This window comes from Xiphophorus maculatus, chromosome 22, assembly GCF_002775205.1.
Source record: "Xiphophorus maculatus strain JP 163 A chromosome 22, X_maculatus-5.0-male, whole genome shotgun sequence".
Lineage (NCBI taxonomy): Eukaryota > Metazoa > Chordata > Actinopteri > Cyprinodontiformes > Poeciliidae > Xiphophorus > Xiphophorus maculatus.
In genome coordinates, this window is record NC_036464.1 from 12,330,323 (window position 1) to 12,351,679 (window position 21,357).

The 21,357-nt window shown below is 35.4% G+C and overlaps 1 protein-coding gene across 1 annotated transcript; it reads right to left on the minus strand.

Moving 5' to 3' along the window:
- Window positions 1-1,077: 1,077 nt before the first annotated feature.
- Window positions 1,078-20,803, minus strand: hcrtr2 (hypocretin receptor 2). The gene is made up of 7 exons (XM_005811894.2): window positions 20,468-20,803; window positions 11,007-11,185; window positions 7,674-7,917; window positions 6,623-6,738; window positions 4,603-4,823; window positions 4,248-4,369; window positions 1,078-2,891 (listed from the first exon to the last, which is right to left on the minus strand). Exons 1-7 carry the CDS (start codon window positions 20,682-20,684, stop codon window positions 2,722-2,724), a joined length of 1,269 nt encoding a protein of 422 aa, XP_005811951.1. The 5' UTR covers window positions 20,685-20,803; the 3' UTR covers window positions 1,078-2,721.
- Between the last annotated feature and the right edge of the window lie 554 nt (window positions 20,804-21,357).

Below are 21,357 nucleotides of genomic sequence, written 5' to 3' on the forward strand. Positions count from 1 at the left end.
AAAATTACATAGTCTTAAAACTATTTATACTTCTTGAATTTTGTACATTTTGTCACATTACAACAAAAAAAAATGCAATAGAAGAACAAAGTAAGGCATCACCTTGAAACAAAAGAAAATCACACATTAGACATTTTTTAGCATTAAACATATGCAAACTGTGAAGTGCATTAAGCAGATTGGATGTAGAGCAATTTCTATTTCTCAGTTTGTCTAAATTTCAGTTGTGTCCTAATGTAAGGTAAACCTCTTCTCCTGTCTCAGATTTTTTGCAAAATTTTCTATTGTATTCATCTCCATTCATCATCAAACTGACACAGATTCCTTGTCTCTGCTGAAAAAAACTGTTTTTATCAACATATTTCAGAGTAGAAACTGATTGTCAAACTATTCAGGGTGTGCCCTACCACTCACCCAAAGTATGGCAGATGGTCAAACTCATGGAGTTTTCCAAATGATAGCATTATGCATGTGAACCATCTGACAGGAGCACACATGTTATGGAAGGTTTCCATTTGTGCCATACTCTTTTCATTCTCAGATGATGGACTGGTCAGTAGTCCGTGAGATTTGCAAAGCTTGGAACATGCTCTATTGTTCTCTATAAAACCATTAAGGGCCTCACACAACTGCAATATTCTGATCAAACTACACACATGGGATACACTTATTAATTTCCCTAGCGCATATGGCCATTTCATAGCACAATAAAGTAACTACGTTACCTTCAGTTGTTATAAAAATGTTGTATATATATCAAACATTACTTAAAAACATTTGACACCTTGAAATTGGCCTCTGTCTCTTTAAGAACCTCCTCCTCCTGCCATAAAAAATTCAAGGATTCCTGAAACATGCATGAAGGATTAAAGCAACACTTCAGTTTTTGATGACGGAAAACATTCTAACATGGCATAAAGCTAAAAAAAGAAGTAAATTTCACATATTGCCCCTTAAAAGGATTTTGAAAATTTTGCTTATTCCAATTAGTCAAGAAATACTGTGGAAATCGTGAGCTGTGTACAAATGTGCCACAATAAATGTAAATAAAAAGTGAATATCAACCCTAAACTGATATATTGCACAGTGAAAAAATAATTTATTGATCAATCACATACAGTGTACACTTTGATTGCAGTTGTCAATTGGGATGAGGAATGTTTAAAAACCCATAGAACAAATTAACAATCACAATATCCCTGTACAGATTACAAACCATAAGAAACAAAAACAAGACACATTTCAAACCAAGTAACAATGTACATCTGCATGGAAGAAGCAAAAATAATTTGTTTAAATAAATGAAGCTCAACTCACTAAGACTTCAAAATATTGCAAACTTTTTTTAGCAGTAACATCAAAACTTGATCATTTTCAATCAGATGATCAAAATGTTAAATTATTTTTTCTAACCTATAACTTTAACATTGCAAAATAATCACATTAATAACAAACAAAAAATGTCAATATTGTCCTCAATTACAGAAACACGGTCCAGGATATGTCACTGAACAGACAAAAGCAGGTCCTTTGAAGCTAATTTTCATATTTGTTTTCTTTGATTACAGCATGGTTGTTGTAACCTGTTGACATTTCAACAGATTCAGTGATTGCAATTATGAATGACATTGAATAAGCAATAATTCATTTCATTATTTTGTGAATTTGTGTAGTATCCCCAGAACAAAACAATCATGCATGACAATCAATCCTTCATTTGATTTTTTACACTAATTTTTGTAAAACGTTTTCTGACAGAAAACGTCTTTTACCATGGAACAATTTGAAAAATTTATAAATAATAATCATAATGCTCTACACAATCTGGACCTATGTAAATTTAAATAAACTGCCATGTCTTAGTAGGTTTGGGATCAAATTAAAATGTTTAGACATGACCTTCATACCTTGTCCCTGGTTTTGATGAAGTCTTTGGTTTATGTTGTCTAACCACCTTCCAATTTTTTTTTTTCTTTCCTTAGCAGCCTGACATACTTTTCTGGAGGATACATTCTAATGCTCACAAAGTAAGTTAATAAGACTACCTTAAAATCCCCTGAAGCATCCACACAAAATATTCTTTCCATAAAGTATGAAATTGACTTTTTACATAGTTTAAGATTCAAAAATCTGACTTCTGCGGTTTGCATGTTCTGGCTAAAAGGTGAACTTTAGTATTGCTGTTAACAAAGTAAGTCAAGTAAGTTTACCACCACCACTAATACTGCAATTTGAGAATTTTAATTATTTATTACCTTTACATTCTTTCCATATTTTCATGCAATCTTATCTCACATCTGCAGTCATTTACCATCAAAACTCATTGAGGTTCTCTGAGCAGCAAGGGACTTTATCTTTTCAGCCACAACTTTTCCACTAGAGTAGAATAAATAATTAAATAAGTAAATAAATAAATACATTGATTGCTGAAACAAAATATATTTTTAAAGTCAACACAGTTTTAATATGGAAAAAAGTGGATCTTATTTATATGTGTAGCAAAAAAACCACTGAACATTAATGTTGCGTCATTTACAGTTTATAGAAATCCATCTTTTAAAATTAAACAGATTTTTTGAAAGCTCTTTGAAAATGTTCACTAATATCCCATTTACTCTTTTCTAGCAAGTCCTTAGAGAGTTTTTACATTCTTCAGTGTGACTGTTTGCTATCTCCATGTCCTTGAGATGGATATTTAAACCTCTCACATGTATTTAAAATCTATACAATCTGGTCTGATAGCCGTGATAAGTTGTCCACATTATTAACTTGGGTTGACATGGACTTTCGGCTGTCTCTGTTTGCTCGCGTCCTCATCCTTGTATTGTTGTCTTTCTGTTGCCCGTAACAAGAGCAAGAAAATGCTGATTTAAACTCCTCACGGAACTTCCCTGGAAGGAAGGCAAATCATATTAAGTGCTTTGAATTATGGGCATTTCATGTTTGTTTATTTAAGAGGGATCATGCACAAGAAAAACATTTTGTTCAAAGAGATAATTAATTTCCAGCTAATTGTCATCTGCTGTCCCTATGTCTGATGCAGAAAGGATCAGTAGTGACAAAACATTAATAAAATAAAATGTTGAAAAACCACATTAAAATTGTATGATTTAATCTGAAATTCATCCATCTTCTAACACCCTTGTCCCTAGTGGAGTCAGGAGGGGTGCTGGTGCCTATCTCCAGCTAACTTTCCAGACGAGAGGCGGGGTTCACCCTGGGCAGGTTGCCAGTCTGTCGCAGGGCAACACAGAGACAGACAACCATGCACACACACCTAGGGAGAATTTAGAGAGACTAATTAACCTGACAGTCATGTTTTTGGACTGTGGGAGGAAGCCGGAGTACCCGGAGAGAACCCATGCATGCACAGAGAGAATATGCAAACTCTGTGCAGAAAGACCCTGCGCTGGGAATCGAACCCAGGACCTTCTTGCTGCAAGGCAACAGTGCTACCAACTGCGTCACTGTTTCTAATTTCTAATCTGAAATTCAAAATCTAAAATCCTAAAAGTCTAATCTTGTTTGTTTTATACTGAACCACAATTCCTTAAAATGCAGGTTGAGGTATATGAAACCATTTTCTTATTTCTTTACAGAAAGAGTATTTTCATGCCCATCATTTTTACCTCTGGGACCAGCATAAAAACTAAGCCAGCCAAATTGACTGACTGTGATACTTCACATCCATTCTGACTGAGCATCAGCTATTTTGCAAAAGAGAATTGGTAAAATATTCTATCTCTAGATTTGCAAAACTTGTAGAGACACCCAAAAAGACAGAAAGGTGTAATTTTACAAAGTATTGACTCAAGATAACTGAATTTAAAAAAGTCTACACCACACCCACCAGATACTTATTTATAATAAAAAAACAACATAAAATCCACTGGACTTTTTTCTTTCACGTTGCAGTTGTGTGAAGCTTGTGCATATAATATGAACAAATTCAAAAATGTTAAGGGTTTTTGTCACTTTTCCAAGTCAATGTAACCTTTTATTGCCCCTCAGAATTTAGAAATGTTTCAGAACTCATAATTAACAGATAAAAGTCTAATCTGTATGTGATCAAGTAAACTCAAACCCATGAAAAAATAAACTGTACAGGTTGGATTATCAACACACTGTCAATTGGAACTCCAAGGATTTGGGTAATTGTTAATATAAAACTGTTCACTAGAGGGCAGTAATAAACCTGCTCTTTTGTGAAGAAAAACGTTAGAGACAAAGGAGATTGAAAAACTCACCACTCAAAAAATTATAGATGATAGGATTTGCTGCACTGTTTGCATATATTAGCCAGTGTGAAAAGGTGAACCATGCATAGATTGTTTCTCGGTCGTTCGTGTTCTTGAAGGTCCCAAAAACCCTGGAAGTGCAAAAGGAAAAATGAAAATAGGCATCAGGTTTGTTTTGTCATACACTGTTTTGTCAAAATAACCCACAATTTCATGCATTTAAAAAAATCTACAGCAGTCAAAAAGATGAGAAAGGAATTAGGAAAAATAACAATTTTGATGCATAGGTCCCCAATACTTTAGTTCACAGTGCATTTTCATTGACTGTTGATGCTGTATACAGAGGAGCTGAAGAGATTATTACCGTTTGAGGATATTGAGCACACTGATTGGTAAGTAGCAGAGAGCAAACACAAAGAGCACAACCATCAGCATGCGAGCCGTTTTGCGTCTGGCTCTGATTTGTTTGATCTCAGCGGAAACTGTGCTCGTCTTCACCGCTCCAGACTCTCCTGATCCTGAACTTGGAGCCGAGCACTGGATAGTTCTCCAATTCCTCTGAATCACCGATGTGTTTCCAGGAATCTAGTTAGTGAATATATGCATATTTTAGAGCCTTTCAACAATTACCATAAACATATAAGAATATTGTATGCTTACTTTTGACTTCATGAGATGAGGAAGCACATAATTTAAGGCTTAGTGAGGCAACTAATGGTGTAGTTATTGGTTTTCTTGTGTCATGATGAAAGTGGTTAATTTCTTACCCTGGTTAATATCTATTATAATATTTGCTCAATAACATAAAACAAAATGCTATAATGCCTTGAAGACTTTTTCCTCTTTTGCATGTGGAGTTCAGATGTAATCTAGATCATCTGGTTTTCCCTGATGAGAGCATTTATTATGTAAATCCTCTCACTCAGCTTAGATGAAGGAGCTGATTAAGGCTAATGAAGAGTTTAAAGTTAAAAGCTAAAGTCAAAATCTACTAAGACTAAAAATGAAAAAAGTCTTGCTGTCTTTACAAAATTCTATAACCTCAGTAGTTTATTTTTATTTATCTAACACAACATGTACTAACTGGATATTTTATTATTCTCAACTGGACTCAGTTGGGTGTATCTATGCATAGATACCTACATGCATAGATACATGTAGGTATCTATGCAGGGAAAGCATTGAGCTGAAATGTAAAACCATCAGATTGGGAATCAAAGGGTATTTAGGTTGCTGTGAATGTGACTCTTTGACTATTTAAGAAACTACTTGGATTTTCATGCAGCCTTTTCCCTGGGTTATACAGAATGGTTAGACAGATTGCAATCGTCAACTGGGAGTGGTAGTAGTTTGGAGAATGCCTTGGGTTAAAGCAGTGTTTCTCAATTCCAGTCCTCAGGCCCCCCTACCCTGCATGTTTTAGGTGTTTCCCTTCTGCTACACACCTGGATTGAATCTATCGGTGATCAACAGGTTTCTGCAGCACTTGATGGTCATGCAATCATTTGAATCAGCTGTTCTGGAATAGAGGCACATCTAAAACATGCAGAGCAGGGGGGCCTGAGGACTGGAATTGAGAAACACTGGGTTAAAGTGAATGATCCTTTGTCTGCCAGAGTCACAGAAAGTAGAGGGATGAGTTACTCAGTTTAGTCGTTACAATGCAGGTGAGTTTCCCCAATAACCAGCTAAATAGATCCTCTATGAGACCTGAGATGAGTAGTACTCTCCAGGCGTAGGGACATCAAGACCCCTGGGGTGGAGAGCAGATTAGGTGTTTACTTTTCAGAGTAGGAAAAGGGCATAGTACTTCGGAGAGTGAAGGAAATTTAAAACAAGGGGTTCACCACATCATATAATGAAACCCGACAACAGTGATACTTACATGATCTTTACAAGGTTGTGTACAGATACACATATATAGGAAGCTCATTAAATTTCACAGAGAGTAGTTTGAGTTAAGGATCAAGACAATGGTGAAAATAATTACACCAGCTCCCAGTAAAAAATAAACTCATACTGACTAACAATTGAAACATGATGAACAACTGAAATAAAATAGAGGATTAATCAGTATATAGCACAATATTGAATACGGCTTGTATACATTGACTTTGTGCATATCTAAGGGTCTCAATGTTGAACAAAGCTAGTAAAAACTTGCTTAGTGTACACTATAAACAAACATATTCTCTATACTGAAATTAAATTATTAACCTAAACCTTTAATTTATATTCATTTTTAAGCTGCACAGCATAATGTAGTTTAGAGAATCACTGAAGAATGATGAAGAACCGCTGCCTCAACAACAGAAAGCAAACATTTTGAATTTGCTCATCACAATTATTAGAAATAGACATTTTTTTAAGTTTGAGATACACACCTGTTGGCACCACAGCTTGTGAAAAATCTGAATATAAGCCAGGACCATCAGACATAATGGAGCAAAATATGTGACAATGAAGAAGCCAGTGTGGTAGACTTTAGGGTAGACATCAGCTGTAAAAAGAAAACAAAAAAATGACAAAATAATGAAAATAAGAATTATCAGATTTAAAAAAAAAAACCAAGATCAGGTTTAATGGGTTGCTGAAAAAACTGAAAATAAAAAAATTAAAGTCATTTTGACTGCAGACGTGGGAGCACTGCGGCATAGTCTATACCAGGGGTGTCAAACTCCAGTCCTCAAGGGCCGGTGTCCTCCAACTTTTAGATGTGCCTCTGCTGCACCACACCTGAATAGAATAATTAGGTCATTAGCAAGGCTCAGAGAACTGATCTACACAAGGAGGAGGTAATTAAGCCATTTCATTCCAGTGTTTTGTACCTGTGGCACATCTAAAAGCTGTAGGACAGCGGCCCTCGAGGACTGGAGTTTGACACCTGTGGTCTATACATTAATCACTGCATTAAAAAAAATTGCAACTCATCTTAAAAGAACCATGAAATTAATTACTCATTAACTTCATTTGACGTAAACTGTGAAATAACACTCTATTTCTATTTATCCATCAGTAAATTATTATTCCTCATTAGAAAAATGAAACAAAAGGTTTCTGATGTATGAAGGCAATTGTTTTCTACAGTCACTTTAACAGGGAATTGGTTTAAAAAGGTTTTCTTTCTTTGAAGGCTGTAATTACAGAAACAGCCTGACATGATTACCCTAAAACCATTTCAAGCCACTCTCTGTTCTGTTTTCTAAGTCTGCACACAGCGATCACAGCACCACAACATTTTAGTGAGCTCACTGTCTCCTGCTCTGTTGTGCTATGTCCAATTTCATAAAAACATATCAAAATGCACTTGATTTTTACTTTTTGATTCACGGATGTCACATTTAATCTTTTGCCTCATGGAAAGAATAAGAAGTACCTTTTATTTTATTTTACATAATTCCCAAAAATCTTCAAGGTAATAAACCAACAACTAACCTCCCCAGTGTTCATCACAGACTGTGAACAGGCTGGTTTTGTTTGTAAGTTCAGGCAGTAGGCTGCTGCACTCCATCACAATGGCTTGTGGTATCATGATGATGCACGACACCACCCAGATGGCAATGATACTTTTGCGAGCCCTCTTGGCTGTGCTCTTGAACTTAAGCGGGTGACAGATAGCGTACCAACGGTCTTGAGCAATACAGCTCAGTGTCAAAACGGACACTGAAACAGAGATGGTCTGTGGAAAAACAAAATAAAGCAGAAAGAAGCAAAAAGATATTGTGATACTTCAAATGTTTGTTTTTTCTGCTCTTAAAATGTAAAGAAGATTAATTACATCTTCCTTTTGCTTGGAGTCAGAAATCTTGATTTTGATAAAAGACACATTTAACCTTTATTAGCACGTTTGCAAAACTCAAAAAACTAAAGTTATGTTGTTGTCTCTAACACATTTGGTAATTTGATCCAACATCTATAGTGCTCACAACTGAACATTCATTTCTTCAAGTATTCTATGACTGGTTTTGGTATGTACATGTTTTCTTAGGTGTGCCACCTTAAAAGTTTTACTGGTCTGATATGGCCATCAATATAAATATTTTCTAGGGGCACCACTGATGATTAGAATTAATATTTGCACCTTGGATTCATATCCTTCCTGCCCAAAACTTCCATTGTTTTATGGTTTGTTTTCAAACCATAAAGCAATGGTTTATGGTTTGAACATTTACCATGTTCAAATAATTCCAAATAACAAAAACAAAGTAGCTCTTCTGTGCTCTGATTCCTTCTTCTACATTAAACATTAATTCAGAATGAAATAAACCTCTTAAGATGCATAAAATATGTTCATTTCATATTTGTTGAAACTGTCACTATGTCATCACAGTATGGTATGAAACAATCTGTCAAAAATTTAACTCCTCTGCCTACACCCGCTGCAAATATGTAAAAACATATTTTTACATATTACAGACTGCATAAAAGTTACAGATTGCAGCTTAAAATATTTAATGCAATAAAGTGTTTCAGAATCCTTTCCATGTGATAAATCGGCATTACAAATTACAAATCTAAACAGTGCACATATTTCAAAGTGTATAATAAATTATAAAATGAACTGTGAAATAAAAGGGAAAGAATAATAAATTTTAAAGTAATATATCAGCGGGTGCATCTTGTATGATGACCCAGAAGTATCTTTCTTAATAAATTGCCTTTACAATTCCAGATGCAAGGTAAATTTATGTTGGTTTCAAAATATCCCCCAAAATACTGAGATCATTTTGAATGAACCATCCAAATGAACAATAGTGAAATGCTACAACAAACATAAACAGGTTGACACCATCTCCCTGCAATTCCTAGATCTGTCACTTTTCATTAACTGGCTTGTATGAATTCCAGTAATCAAGCTTCCCTGCATAAATAGTTCTTATAAGTGTCAATCCTCTGTTTCTGCCTCCAGCTGGTTATGCTGTTTTTTTTAGTTAATTTACAATTTAAAATAAGTTAACATTATGCCCTTCCAGTCCTCATCTCTACTTTTGGGACCTCATTATAAACATAAAATATGGTCTTCATATGCAGATATGGCTTACTATACCTTCCTGACTCTCAGGATGCACATAGGTAGAATAATTTTGAAAGGTTAAAAACGTTACACGTGAGTAGTTCTAAGTACGCTTTATGAGAATTAAATTAGTCTAACAGTGAGTAAAGAGGACACACTGTTCTCACCACTATCTAAACTCCTGCTTTGGTGCATGGGGGAGAATCCCAATCTGCAAAACTGGACAGATGCAGGGCTTGTTGTTGCACTAGAACTAACTGAGTTTGAAGGTACACTTCTCCAATGTGCAGTGAACTTTAGTCACTATTAATTCATATAAGTCTGGAAGTTCAAAATCTGTGATCATTTCCTGTGGGAAATAAATGTTCAGTTCAGTACTTTTAAGATACCAAGCATTAGGTTGGCAGATGCATACAGATGTGCACCGTTTCTGGCCACATTCAAGGATTCAAATAAAATATTTAACAAGCACAGAAAAGAACACCAGAAAGGACAAAATACATGTCTGTGAAACCCCACCATTATTTTTTCTTTTTCAGAAATGATGATGCTATTCTAAGTTATTGTTGTGTGCATTTAAGCCTATCCTTATCTGGATGCACATGTCAAACATTGGTCTGACATTCCACAAATGAGCTTGATGGTGCATTTGATCTGAAATCAAATGAAATTTAAGATTTTATGTCAGAAAATCAAAAATTAAGCAAACTAAATTTCAACCTCGCAAGTTAAAGGCCAGCAAGTCATCAAAAGTTTGATAATCCATCTGACTGTGGTGTGAATAAAACGTGCTCCATATATAATCTCCATTTTTCCAAATATTCATTTAGACTTTGAATAAACAAAATAAAAAATACTTGTGTTATCATAGTGTTGTGTTTGGATGTGAAGAAGAACCCATATCGCAGACTTGAGGCAGGGAGGGTCAGCATGAAATGCAAAAGATAATGAAAGGTAGGTTGACCTAATAACTTCTGAAATCAAACCAATAGTATAAAATCTGAGAATGGTCCCCGTTTAGAAAAACAACAGGAGAATCTAAATACACTAATATAATAAGGTGGTGTGGGAGTAGAAGGAGGAAGCACTAAACCAGAGGAACCAACACTAATAATAATATAAACAATCTTATTAAAAATGAACAAACTAACTAGGTTTTACTGAGGTTTTTAAAAAAGTCTCAGAAGCTCTTTGAACTGCTCACAGAAAATGTATTTGATTTCCAAGCGCCACAGTTTAGCCTCCAGAACAACTGTCCTCTTTGAATTCAACTGATGTTAAAAAGGAGGAAACTTGCATTCTGAAAACATTCAGCAATATTTAGCCTTTTACTGTGTTTAAGACTCCACTTGTTTTTCAATTTTCAAAGCAGAAAACAGAAGACAATTTATTTTAGTTTTGGTTGCTTCAGGTGTTTTGCTTTTTAAAAAGACTTGATAGGCATGGTCAGGGGAGTGCAGCCAAAGAGGCAGCACAGCATGAGAAACATATAAAAATGTCACATTACCAAATTAAGCCATCTCAGGTCCCCCAAAGCAGCCACAAGAAAAAACAGGATAGCTTCAATAACAATGAAGACCTTTAAAATACTCCAAATCCACTAAGAAATACTATGAACATTTGAGCTAATTTCCAGCTATGTAAAATTGCCTGGCTGGGTATGTAAAACTTTACATTGACATTCTTAAGTATAATTTAAAGGGATTGATGGATTTTAATTCAGTTTAAAGAATAATCACCTAATAATTTCTTACCTGGAGATAGGGGACAATTTTGCAAAGAGTTTCACCAAAAAACCAAGTCTCTGTGATGTCAACCACAAGACTTGCAGGCAGACAAATGATGGTGACCAGCACATCAGCCAGGGAGAGGTTTACTATGAAGTAGTTGGTCACTGTGCGCATGTGACGATTTTTCCACACTGCAAAGCAAACTGAAAGAAAGATGACTTAAGATCTGAAAACTAAATACTCTATTTATCAGAGGACTGTATGACACACCACAAACAAGTCTAGAAGGCATGCTATTAGGCAGAGAGTTCAAATTAAAATTTAATTGCACTTCTGCTATGATAGATGCAAAATATTCATCAATAAAAAGTTGATCCACTGAACATGGGATGCTTCATAAAAAGAACTTCCCTTTAGGGCAGGGGTGTCCAAAGTCGGTCCTGGAGGGCCAGCAGCCTGCATGTTTTAGTTCTCTCCCTGGTTTAACGCACCTGCCTCAAATGATGGCTCGTTAGAAGACCTAAAGGTTGTTGGTGCCACCAGGGAGAGAACTAAAACGTGCAGGATGCCGGCCCTCCAGGACCGACTTTGGACACCACTGCTTTAGGGCTTGTAAACAATAAAAAACAACAAAAAACACCCAAGGCCTCCTGCCTGCAAAAACTTCATGAGCATCGTTATTTTCTCCACAGCATAGGTGAACTGAGACACAACCTCCATAATTTGAGTCTTAACCTCTTAACTGTCACCCCAAAACACTGGCATGGTGGTATCTTCATGACAGCAACCATGCACCACTCTGAACTTTAATTAACATACTTTGAAGCTACAACCTCAACAATTTGAGTCTTAAGCAAACATGCAGTTCTCTGAACTTTAATGAACATAATTTGAAGCTAATTAACACAGCTAAAAAAGGGTCGGCGTATTGAGTATTCAGAGTTCATTTCCTCTATTGAACTGAAGTCTGCTACGTTGCTTATTTCTCTGGAATTAATATTGCTATCTTCAAACATGTAACTAAACATTTTCAAAATATAGTAGTTTCAGTGTAACTCATATAGTGGAGCAAGTGGAGAGGCTACTATATCATCAGCTTGCTGTGAATCAAAAATAAACTTTCGTCAACATCCAGTTGGACTCAAATTACAATATAATTTTTGTACAGCATGTTACAAAATCCATCTGACTGTGGTGGATTTTGTATGTGGTGGATATGTATGCCTGCTGAATTTGTTATGTTGAAAACAACATAAAAAAATGAACACCTTCAAGTCCAATTGTGTGATGATACAGATGTGGCAGGTGAGTACACTTGGCAATATTTACATATTGTGAATACTTTCAGGTAGGGGTCCATTTCCCAATTTTGTGATAACATTCAAATGCAAACTGTGCAGTCCAATTTTGTTGTTCCTGCTGACAGTTTTATATTGGCATTTCTACCTAACCCCCTCAACTAAAATGTACAGACACAATCCAAAATCCAATATAGTGCTAAATAAATAGACAGCATGTAACACAAAATTAAATGGAGGTCAGGATACTTAGTGGAGGGTTTAGACCAGAATCTGTAGGCACAAGACAGGTTGGGGTTCAAATAATAGATATGCATACAGAATTTAGAGTGGGCAACAAAAAGAAGGAGGACATGAATAATGTCAAACCAAGAATCACAAGAGCAGGAAAAGTATATTGAATTTCTACTGGCAAATATAGTCAATAATCTGTCAGGGGAGCAGAAGGAGAAAATAGTGCAGGGCACAGGTGAAACCGAAAGAGACAATTAGACACGGCACAGGTGGGTTGAATCTCACTGATTAGGAGTGAGAGACTTGCCATAAAAAATATGACTTGAAAACATGAAAGAAGTACAGGCATGGCAGAACAATGAATCATCACAGTTTAACAAAGACGAATGAGCACAAAATTTCTGTTTCTAGACGTTCAAAGCTTGTTGAGACTGGCTGTAAAATTTGGTTCTACAAAGCACCCTTGTTATATGCAGATGTTCACAACACTTTTTAGTCATTTATGGGTTTTTTTAAAAAGATGAAACCATGACTAACTTTCATTTCATATAACAATTATACAGTATTTCATGTTGTTCTATCACATAAAATCTCAGAGTACTGTGTAACCACAAACTTTAATGTAACAAAATGTGGGAAAGTTCAAGGCATGGGTATACACCTTGTTGATAAATTGTGAACTGATCAGACAGTTACTAAATGTTTTAAATAATGCAAACCTTTATCAATCTGAAGTCATAAATACACAGTCCACGCTGTGCTAAAAATGTGTTGAAGAATCTTTTGCCTGATCATGAAAAGTCTATGCAGTTTGAAATGTTGGAAGTAATTTGCCAGTGTTCATACTCTCAAGAACTACTGTTTTACAGAGCTTTTAGTTAGTCAAATAATTCTCGGTTAACCACTTTAAAGAATATTCTACCAGAAGAATAGTTCTAAGATGAGATATGGAAGTGTTATCAAACGACATCCTGCAACAACTTAGATTTCTTAAATCTGTTTTCTCTCTTTTTGTGCTGTTAACCCAAAAGCAATGAAGCAACGAAGCAACATGTAATGGTTTAATTTTAATGTTTGATTTTATTTATTTATATCCATCTACTCTGTCACTAAAACACAACTGTTTGAAATTATTAACAGCAGAGATGAGTTATTTCCATCATGTTAATTGATGGTACACCTTTAGTTATTGTGTTTTTTGTATTTAATATTTGATGGTAACAGTATATTTTCTACATCAGTTATACATGTTAATGAGTATATCGTGCTACTGAAGTGTATGTCTTAGTTTTGTAGATATTGAATCTGTAAGGGTTACAGAAACTTTTGTGCCTCTCACTTTCTCTGTCATGAATGAAGCTGTTGGGATCAATGTTATAAATCATTACCAGATCAATAAAGTCAATAACTGTCCCAGATCCTATGTCTGAAAGAAATCAAAAGCCTGGGCTACAAAACAGGTATCTCAAGCTGTGAAATCACAAAAGGATAAAATGATTTTTCAGAATCCATTGAGAATCTTCATCAAAATAAAATATTCCAAATAAATCTGAATTTATATGGATGCTGCAGATTCTTGTAAACTGCTATAGCTGCAACCTAATTTTAAAGTGATTTACAAAGTCAGAGAGGATAAAGAAAACACCCGTAATCCTGATTGATTTTTATCAACTGATGCGATTCATCAGATACAATTTCACCTAAGAACATTTCAAATGTTGTGCAAAGAAAGAGTTTACTTTTTATAGATTACACAATCAAAGCAAGATTAGTTATTATTAGGGTTTTAAATTGCATTATCAGTACAAGTTTCATAAAACACATTTTCAGGAAACAGCATGTTTTTAACTTGAAGCTGCAGCAAGAAATGTTGCCACAGCTTCTCAGCTTGTCTTCACATTGTGTCTGAAAAAAAACAACCATTTGAGAGATTAAGCTGTTGACTCTGAACTTATTTCACCTCATACAGTCCTAACACTCACATTTGACTGGAAAATCCATGCTGTCGTTACCTACAGAGTTTTTGTAGTTACAAACCCTAAAATGGCGTACAGCTGCAACATCCTTGATGATGCTCTCTTTACCTCATGCAGAGCTCCTGCAGTTCTTAAGAGTACAGCTGGTGCGGCAGCTGTAGACTATGTAGACTAGTTGTTGAATATTTGCCAATTATATTTTGATCTCCTTGTTATGGCCATATTTTGTTCAGCTTGTTAGGTATTTTTAGTTTTTTTCCATCTGCTTTTTTTTTTTTTGCTGGCAGACATTTTTATTGTGTTTACTGTTTCATATAATTTGAGAATGAATGAATGAATTAAATTACTTCAGACACACATTCTGCCACAATAAACTTAATTGCATATTTCTCAGTGTGAACACAAGACCACATTACAAGTTTACAAATTAAACGGGATATGTAGACAATAACCATTATATGAAGCTGTAACCCAAGCATACACAAATAAACCACCTTATGTGCCAGACAGATAGAACTCATTTAAACATATCTCTTTTTCCATTCTATAGTATTTGACATAATTTTTTTCATTTCATGATTTTCTTCTAAATCAAAAATGCTCTTTAATCAAATTATATGATATAAAAATTTCAATTTCTTTAACATTACTTTTTTTTTATTGTGGTATGTCATAATTCTGGTTGCTTTGATTTCTGTCTCTTCTCTCACCTTTCTTCAGCTCCTCTAAGGACTTTCATACATAATATTGCACTTGTCTACCTTTGCTGTGAAATCCATCAATTTGCATTGTGTACTCTTTCCAACAACAGCCGGTTTTGCGCTGAGCTGAGCAAAAGGACATGTGGAGAGCAGCTCCCACCACACCATGGACTGCTGTGTTCAGGTCTAACTTGCAATTTGTTGAATTTTGTGGAAGGGGAGTTCATTCAAAAGCTCCACGTGACTCTGAATCATGGGGACTAATCCTACTTTTTCTCTTCTTTCTGCTCCTCTCATTTCTACTATCAGGTTTAGTTCTGATATTTTATGTTTTCACTGCACTCTCATTTAGATGAACTGCAAACAGTAATCAGTGTTGTTTTGAAGCTCCAAAGATTTCACCACGCGCTACAGCCCCTGGAGTGAAGTCCCATTACAGCTTCTCCTCTGCTTTCATAATTCCTGAGTTACTGTATATAAAATTATTTTTTTTCTTGCCATTATATTGATTTCAACACAATTAACAGCTTTTAAAACAGCTTATATACCACATGACATACCACAATACCACTGACACTGGAGCAGTGTACTGACACACGCATTGCTATACATGAGACATTGTCTTGATTACAAATTAACTTCTTGTTCTTCTCTTTTTTTAAATGCTGTTTGATTTGTAAACCAAGAACAAATCCCCACTGAACAAGACAGTCAAATTTCACCAGCAGAAACACAAGCGGACTGCACTAAGTTTAATCCTGAGTAATGGACTCATCCTAGTGTATAAGATCATTTTTATTGCTTTTCACTGCCAGCAGCTGTGGCGTAAGATATGTTTTAAAGGTTTCTCTCTCTTCTACTGGCATAAATATAATAAAATATGAAAAAGTGTGAATTTGATTGAATTTTGCAGAAACTTTTCCTTTGGTTGTCAAAGTCTGAAACCTGCCTAGAAAAATACACATTTTCTCAAGTCAGACTTGATTTTCAAGCAAATTACCATTGGGGGAAAATATTGAAAAGATGGTTAATAGGGACATAGTGCATGCTAATAAGCTTGAGAGAAGAAAGACCACAGGATCTCAATCATATATGTCCGTATTATTAGATCCTTTTAAAACACAGCATGGTCTCTACCCTAATAGTTTTAAGGATTCCTCTTCACTCTACAGAAGCTGAAAGTGAAAACCTATATACCCTTATGTAGTTCAGTTTACTGAAATTTAGCTTCACTGTGCTCACTAGCCAATACTAGACACATCTGTTACTATTGGGCTTAATCCTGTCTCATAATACAAGGAATTTGTTAATCACTCTTCATTTAAAAGACAATTAAAAGCAACACATGTTGAGAAACAAATTAAAGTTAAAGGCACAAACTCATAATTGTGTTAATGCTTTGCAGATCAACAATTACTTTAATAGAATAATCCTCTTATTCCAAAAAAACAACCATCCAGGAGAGTTACTTCAAGAAAACTTAAGGAAATCTGCTATGGCATGTGGAAGAACATTTCTCCATTATTTCTATCTTTACAAGAAATGGAGCACCTCTGTAACACAACCTAAGAACTGAACATCCAGTTTGAGCTGTTTGATCTATTTGTTCTCAAAGCTGTACAGAGTTGTGGTTTTCACTCCTGGTCCTCAGAACCCAGTACACTGCATATTTTTTAGGATTTCCCTTCCTTCACACACCTGACTTAAATGTGGGAGATTATCAGACCTCTGCAGAACTTAATAGCAAGCTGAGAAGATAATTAAATATCTGATTCAGGTGTGTGGTGGAGCAAATAAACATCTTAAACATCCTGCTGACTACCAGGAAAAAAGAATTGTCAAAAAAAAGTTTCTATGATGTGTCTGCTCCAATGGACAATGACTTTGAGGCTGATTATTAAATTCCAAAGGGTAACATCAAAATGTCAACATAAGAATGGATGAAACTTCTAAATCACTGTTTTGTGTATTTTTACTTGACGTATTTTCTAATTAAGAGGGTTCAATATACTGAAAGAAACTATTCATTTTTAAGTGCAAGGAATGCCTTAGACTTAGAGCTCATAGTGCCAGATAAATTGTTGATTCAACCATCATCTAAATTTGGATCTACGTGAACATTTGTATTGATTTTATAGTAATTATTAAATTAAAGTTAATCTTTTCTAAAGCATATTACAGACAAGTAAGAAAATATACAGAAAGGATTCACTCCTTCCTATACATTTTCTTACTTGTCTCTAAATATTATTACTCACTGTATGTTTTCCTAACATTGATTTAATATAAAATAAACTAAAATGTGAATGTAGATCGGATACAAATGTCTATGGTTACTGATAAACCCCCACCCAGTAATAACATGCTGTCACCCAGAGCTCAAAGAGAAGGAAGAGAGGGTTTGAGGTGAGGCTAACAGCATAGGTTGATTCAACATTGATTAGACTTTGACATTTCATCCATTAGAATTTGACCACAAAACACTGATTTAATGGCATCTTTTCAACATTAGTTAATTGACTAGAACTGGATGATTGTTTAATGGCTGATCCATCATTAATCGTTGACCTTAACCAAAAATTAACCCTTTTGACCACATGACAACATTGAATTAACATTTTTTGCTATCTGGGGAGATACCCTGGCATGTCCAAAATTGTATCATAAATCATATGTACCACTGGTTTCTTTTTTCCACTCAACGTAAATAATATGGCTTTATTTTGACAGGCTGATAGGTGCAATTTGCATTTAAACTGCCACCAGGTAAATCCATAGAGTTATTTTATCACTTAGCAACAAGACAGTTGAAATTTACATGCAAAAAATGTCCTAATCCAGCTGGGAGCTTAGGTCATTCCAAGAAACCTGATTGTGATATTGCATTTAGTGGTGTGGTAAGCCTGATTGTTCCCTGCAGGTGCTATTGAAAATTGTTATGGATAAATCCAGACTAGTGTTGAAGCAAGTTGTATTTGCATAATGCAATATCAGAAAAGTTATTATCAGGTCATTACCTCACATTTTACCAGTTTTGTATTTATTTTTTAGCTGTGTCATAACTGTAGAGTGTGAGATGTTGTCTCTGAGACGTTGCTGCAGAAATTAACAAAGTACATATGACACAGTGTGAAATATGTTTGTCACAACACTAAAACTAAATTATATAATACTAACAAAACTAAACATACCAAATTCTCAATACTACTAAGTCTTTTAATGTGACAATAACAATAGTTTATAATATTACTGTGAGGGATTTACCCCCCCTCAGCAGGTGTTGTTGTTTTTTTGTGCTTCCTGTATTGTTGCTTTATTTAATATTTTGTTTTGATCATCCTCTCTTTCCTTTGAGGTCATGTGCTGCCATGGAGGCGCGCCCATGAGCAGTGATGCCTAGGACCCGGTGTTTCCAATTTACCTTACTGGGAAGGTCCATTGTTTGAGAAGGAGAGATGTTTGTTTTATTTTTTGTTTGGTCCCCGCTTATTTTTGTTTTTGTTAAATTGTTAGTTGTAATTCTGTGAATATTTGTTTAGGAATATTGTTTAGCACAAATGTTTGTTCTTTTGTTGAACTGGAAATGTAATTGTTGTCTCCGCCCCTTAATTAGTCCTGGCCATGCTTTAAAAGCCAGGTGGTTTGAATCAGAGGGGTGGCTCCCTCTTGTTTGGAATGTTTGTCAGTTTGAAAATGGTCGTGTAATGTGCAAAGAACTGATAAAGAAAAGATTTAGAGCTCTATAATGGCTGGACTTGTCTGATTGTGGATCGCAAACCAACAATTACTCAAGTAAAATTAAAATTAAAGTGCAGTAAAACAACTCCAATGATTACCTTTATTTCCCAAAACATTACTCCAGTAAATATAACCAGTATTGCCTACACCTTAGTTGGGGGTGTTTATCTTTCACATTTTTTATTTAACTTTGCTTTTTAGCAACCATAGACAATCATAATGTTGCCCTGTTAGCTCTAGCACTACAGGCCACACTGATGAAATCTGCTGAAACATGGTGTGCTGTTTAACAAGTTCATTTTAAAACACCGTTTTGTATTTAACGTCACTGTGACATTCATAACGGTATCTCCTTTGGATGTCTAAATAATTGACGAGTAGTCCGAAACGTTGCAGTTCAATCATCCACTAAATATTCAAATTATTTTGTTATGTTGAAATTAAAATCTGCTGTATTGGTAGTGTACTTTAGCCATCACAGATCAAATTTTAAAGGTCCCGTTGATTGATTACACTTCACACAGACATGAACCTTTGACTATCAGAAGGACAGTTTTAAATGTGACTGGCCCTGCAAAATAACAATATCAAACTACTCACAAACGAATCACTCCCACATATTGTGTTATAATATTCTAGACCTGCTGGACATGCATTTCTAGAAGGAACGAGGTGTGCTGCAAAGTTTTAGTTCTGAAATTGCATAGAAAATGTTCTGCTGCATAGAAGCTGATGAAAGAGTTATAATACTCATTGTGAAATAATATCATACGATTGTTTAATTACAATTTGGTATTAACAGTCATTAAATGAATTACATTAAAAATTATATTTAATTTAAGTACTGTACTTTTGCAAATTTAAAAAACTGCAAAACAAAGAGATCATATAACTCAATGACAAGAAAATGTATAGGAAGACAGGCACACAGGAGCTATATATCAAACATTATTAATTCATTGATCTAAAAGCAAATAATTTCTTTTCTTCCAAGCTTTTTGTGTATGAAGGCACAACCACCTAATATGTCAGGTCCCCCAAACTGGTTATGTTAAGCCTCAATTGTGTATATCAACCAAAACGTTGAACATCCAGCTGCATGTGAAAACTGCCCTTTCTACTGTCATTACTACCCGTGGCACTTAACTTTTTCAAGATTCTCAGGCTACTGGGCAATCGAAGGAGGAGATGTGACTAAAGCAGAAGATGATGCAGGTTAGAATGATGATGACTTATGTCAAGTGTACACGGCTGCCTTTAAAATTAAAATACGCCTTAACATATCGTTTTGAGATGCACTCTGCTGCTCTGCGCTCTGTGGCTGCGCATGCTGCTACATCACCAGATGCGCATCTGACATTCTAATCACAAACCAACACTCTGACGGATTTCATCAACATGGATTACAATCTTACTTGCCTTTCACTTATAAGTTCATTTATTTGTTCGAAGTGTAATTTGAAAGTGTGCTTTAAGGCTTTCTGCAACATTCGTTACGCATGAATGGAGTGAGGAGCGCCGCACGAAATTCCACTTACCAAGCGAGTTTCCGATCAATGAGACAAAGAACACAACTATGTAAGCCACTATTAGAACCCACTCGTACTCCTTTGGGTGTAAGTAATCGGTCCAAATGTATCTCAGAAGTTCGTCGTCCTCATCCATGATGGAATGCACGCGCGATCCCGTGTCATTTCCCCCGTGGGCGGGATAGTTACAGTCGTCACAGTCTGCGTTCTCCGTGATTCTTGACATGCTTCGAGTTAATATGTAAGCTCTGAAATGCGGCGAAGGGACCGTGCGTCTGCACTGGTCGGAGGTTGTTGTGCCGATTGGTACCCAAGACGCGGAACCGTGGAGCGATGATAGCGTACTCCAACGACCTCGTCAGAATGATGATGGTGTCCCTGTCTCCATCTACGAAACACGGCCACACTCCAAAGTGGTTACAGAACTTTAAGGGATAATGGAAAATAGGCGGAATGTTTACTGAGGTCATTAGCATCATTGAGTATCATTACAAATAAAAATGTAAGAAAGGAAAAAGAAATGTTGAGACATAAGAATTAAGATACACTTATTTTTTATCGTACTGTTTAAAATATAGACCCAAAGGAACTGTAATAAAATAACAACAACAAAAAAAAACAGAACAAAACAAAATCTACATTTTGCCCTTGAATGCACCACTGCGAATCAAGTCATCTAAGAAAGACATTGGCTGGAGTCATGTAACATGAACTTAAAACAAAGCTTTTACCTGAAAATGAAACTTTTATCTTTTTTCAAAATCATTTCAGTTAAAAAGGAAAAGGGACTTTTTCTAACAAGTTAGGGAGCATTTATGAAGTTGCAAATAGAAGCACCACTCCGTTTCCGCTCAAGACCACCCATGTTGCAGTGAGAAATCGGGGATTCCTGTCTCTGA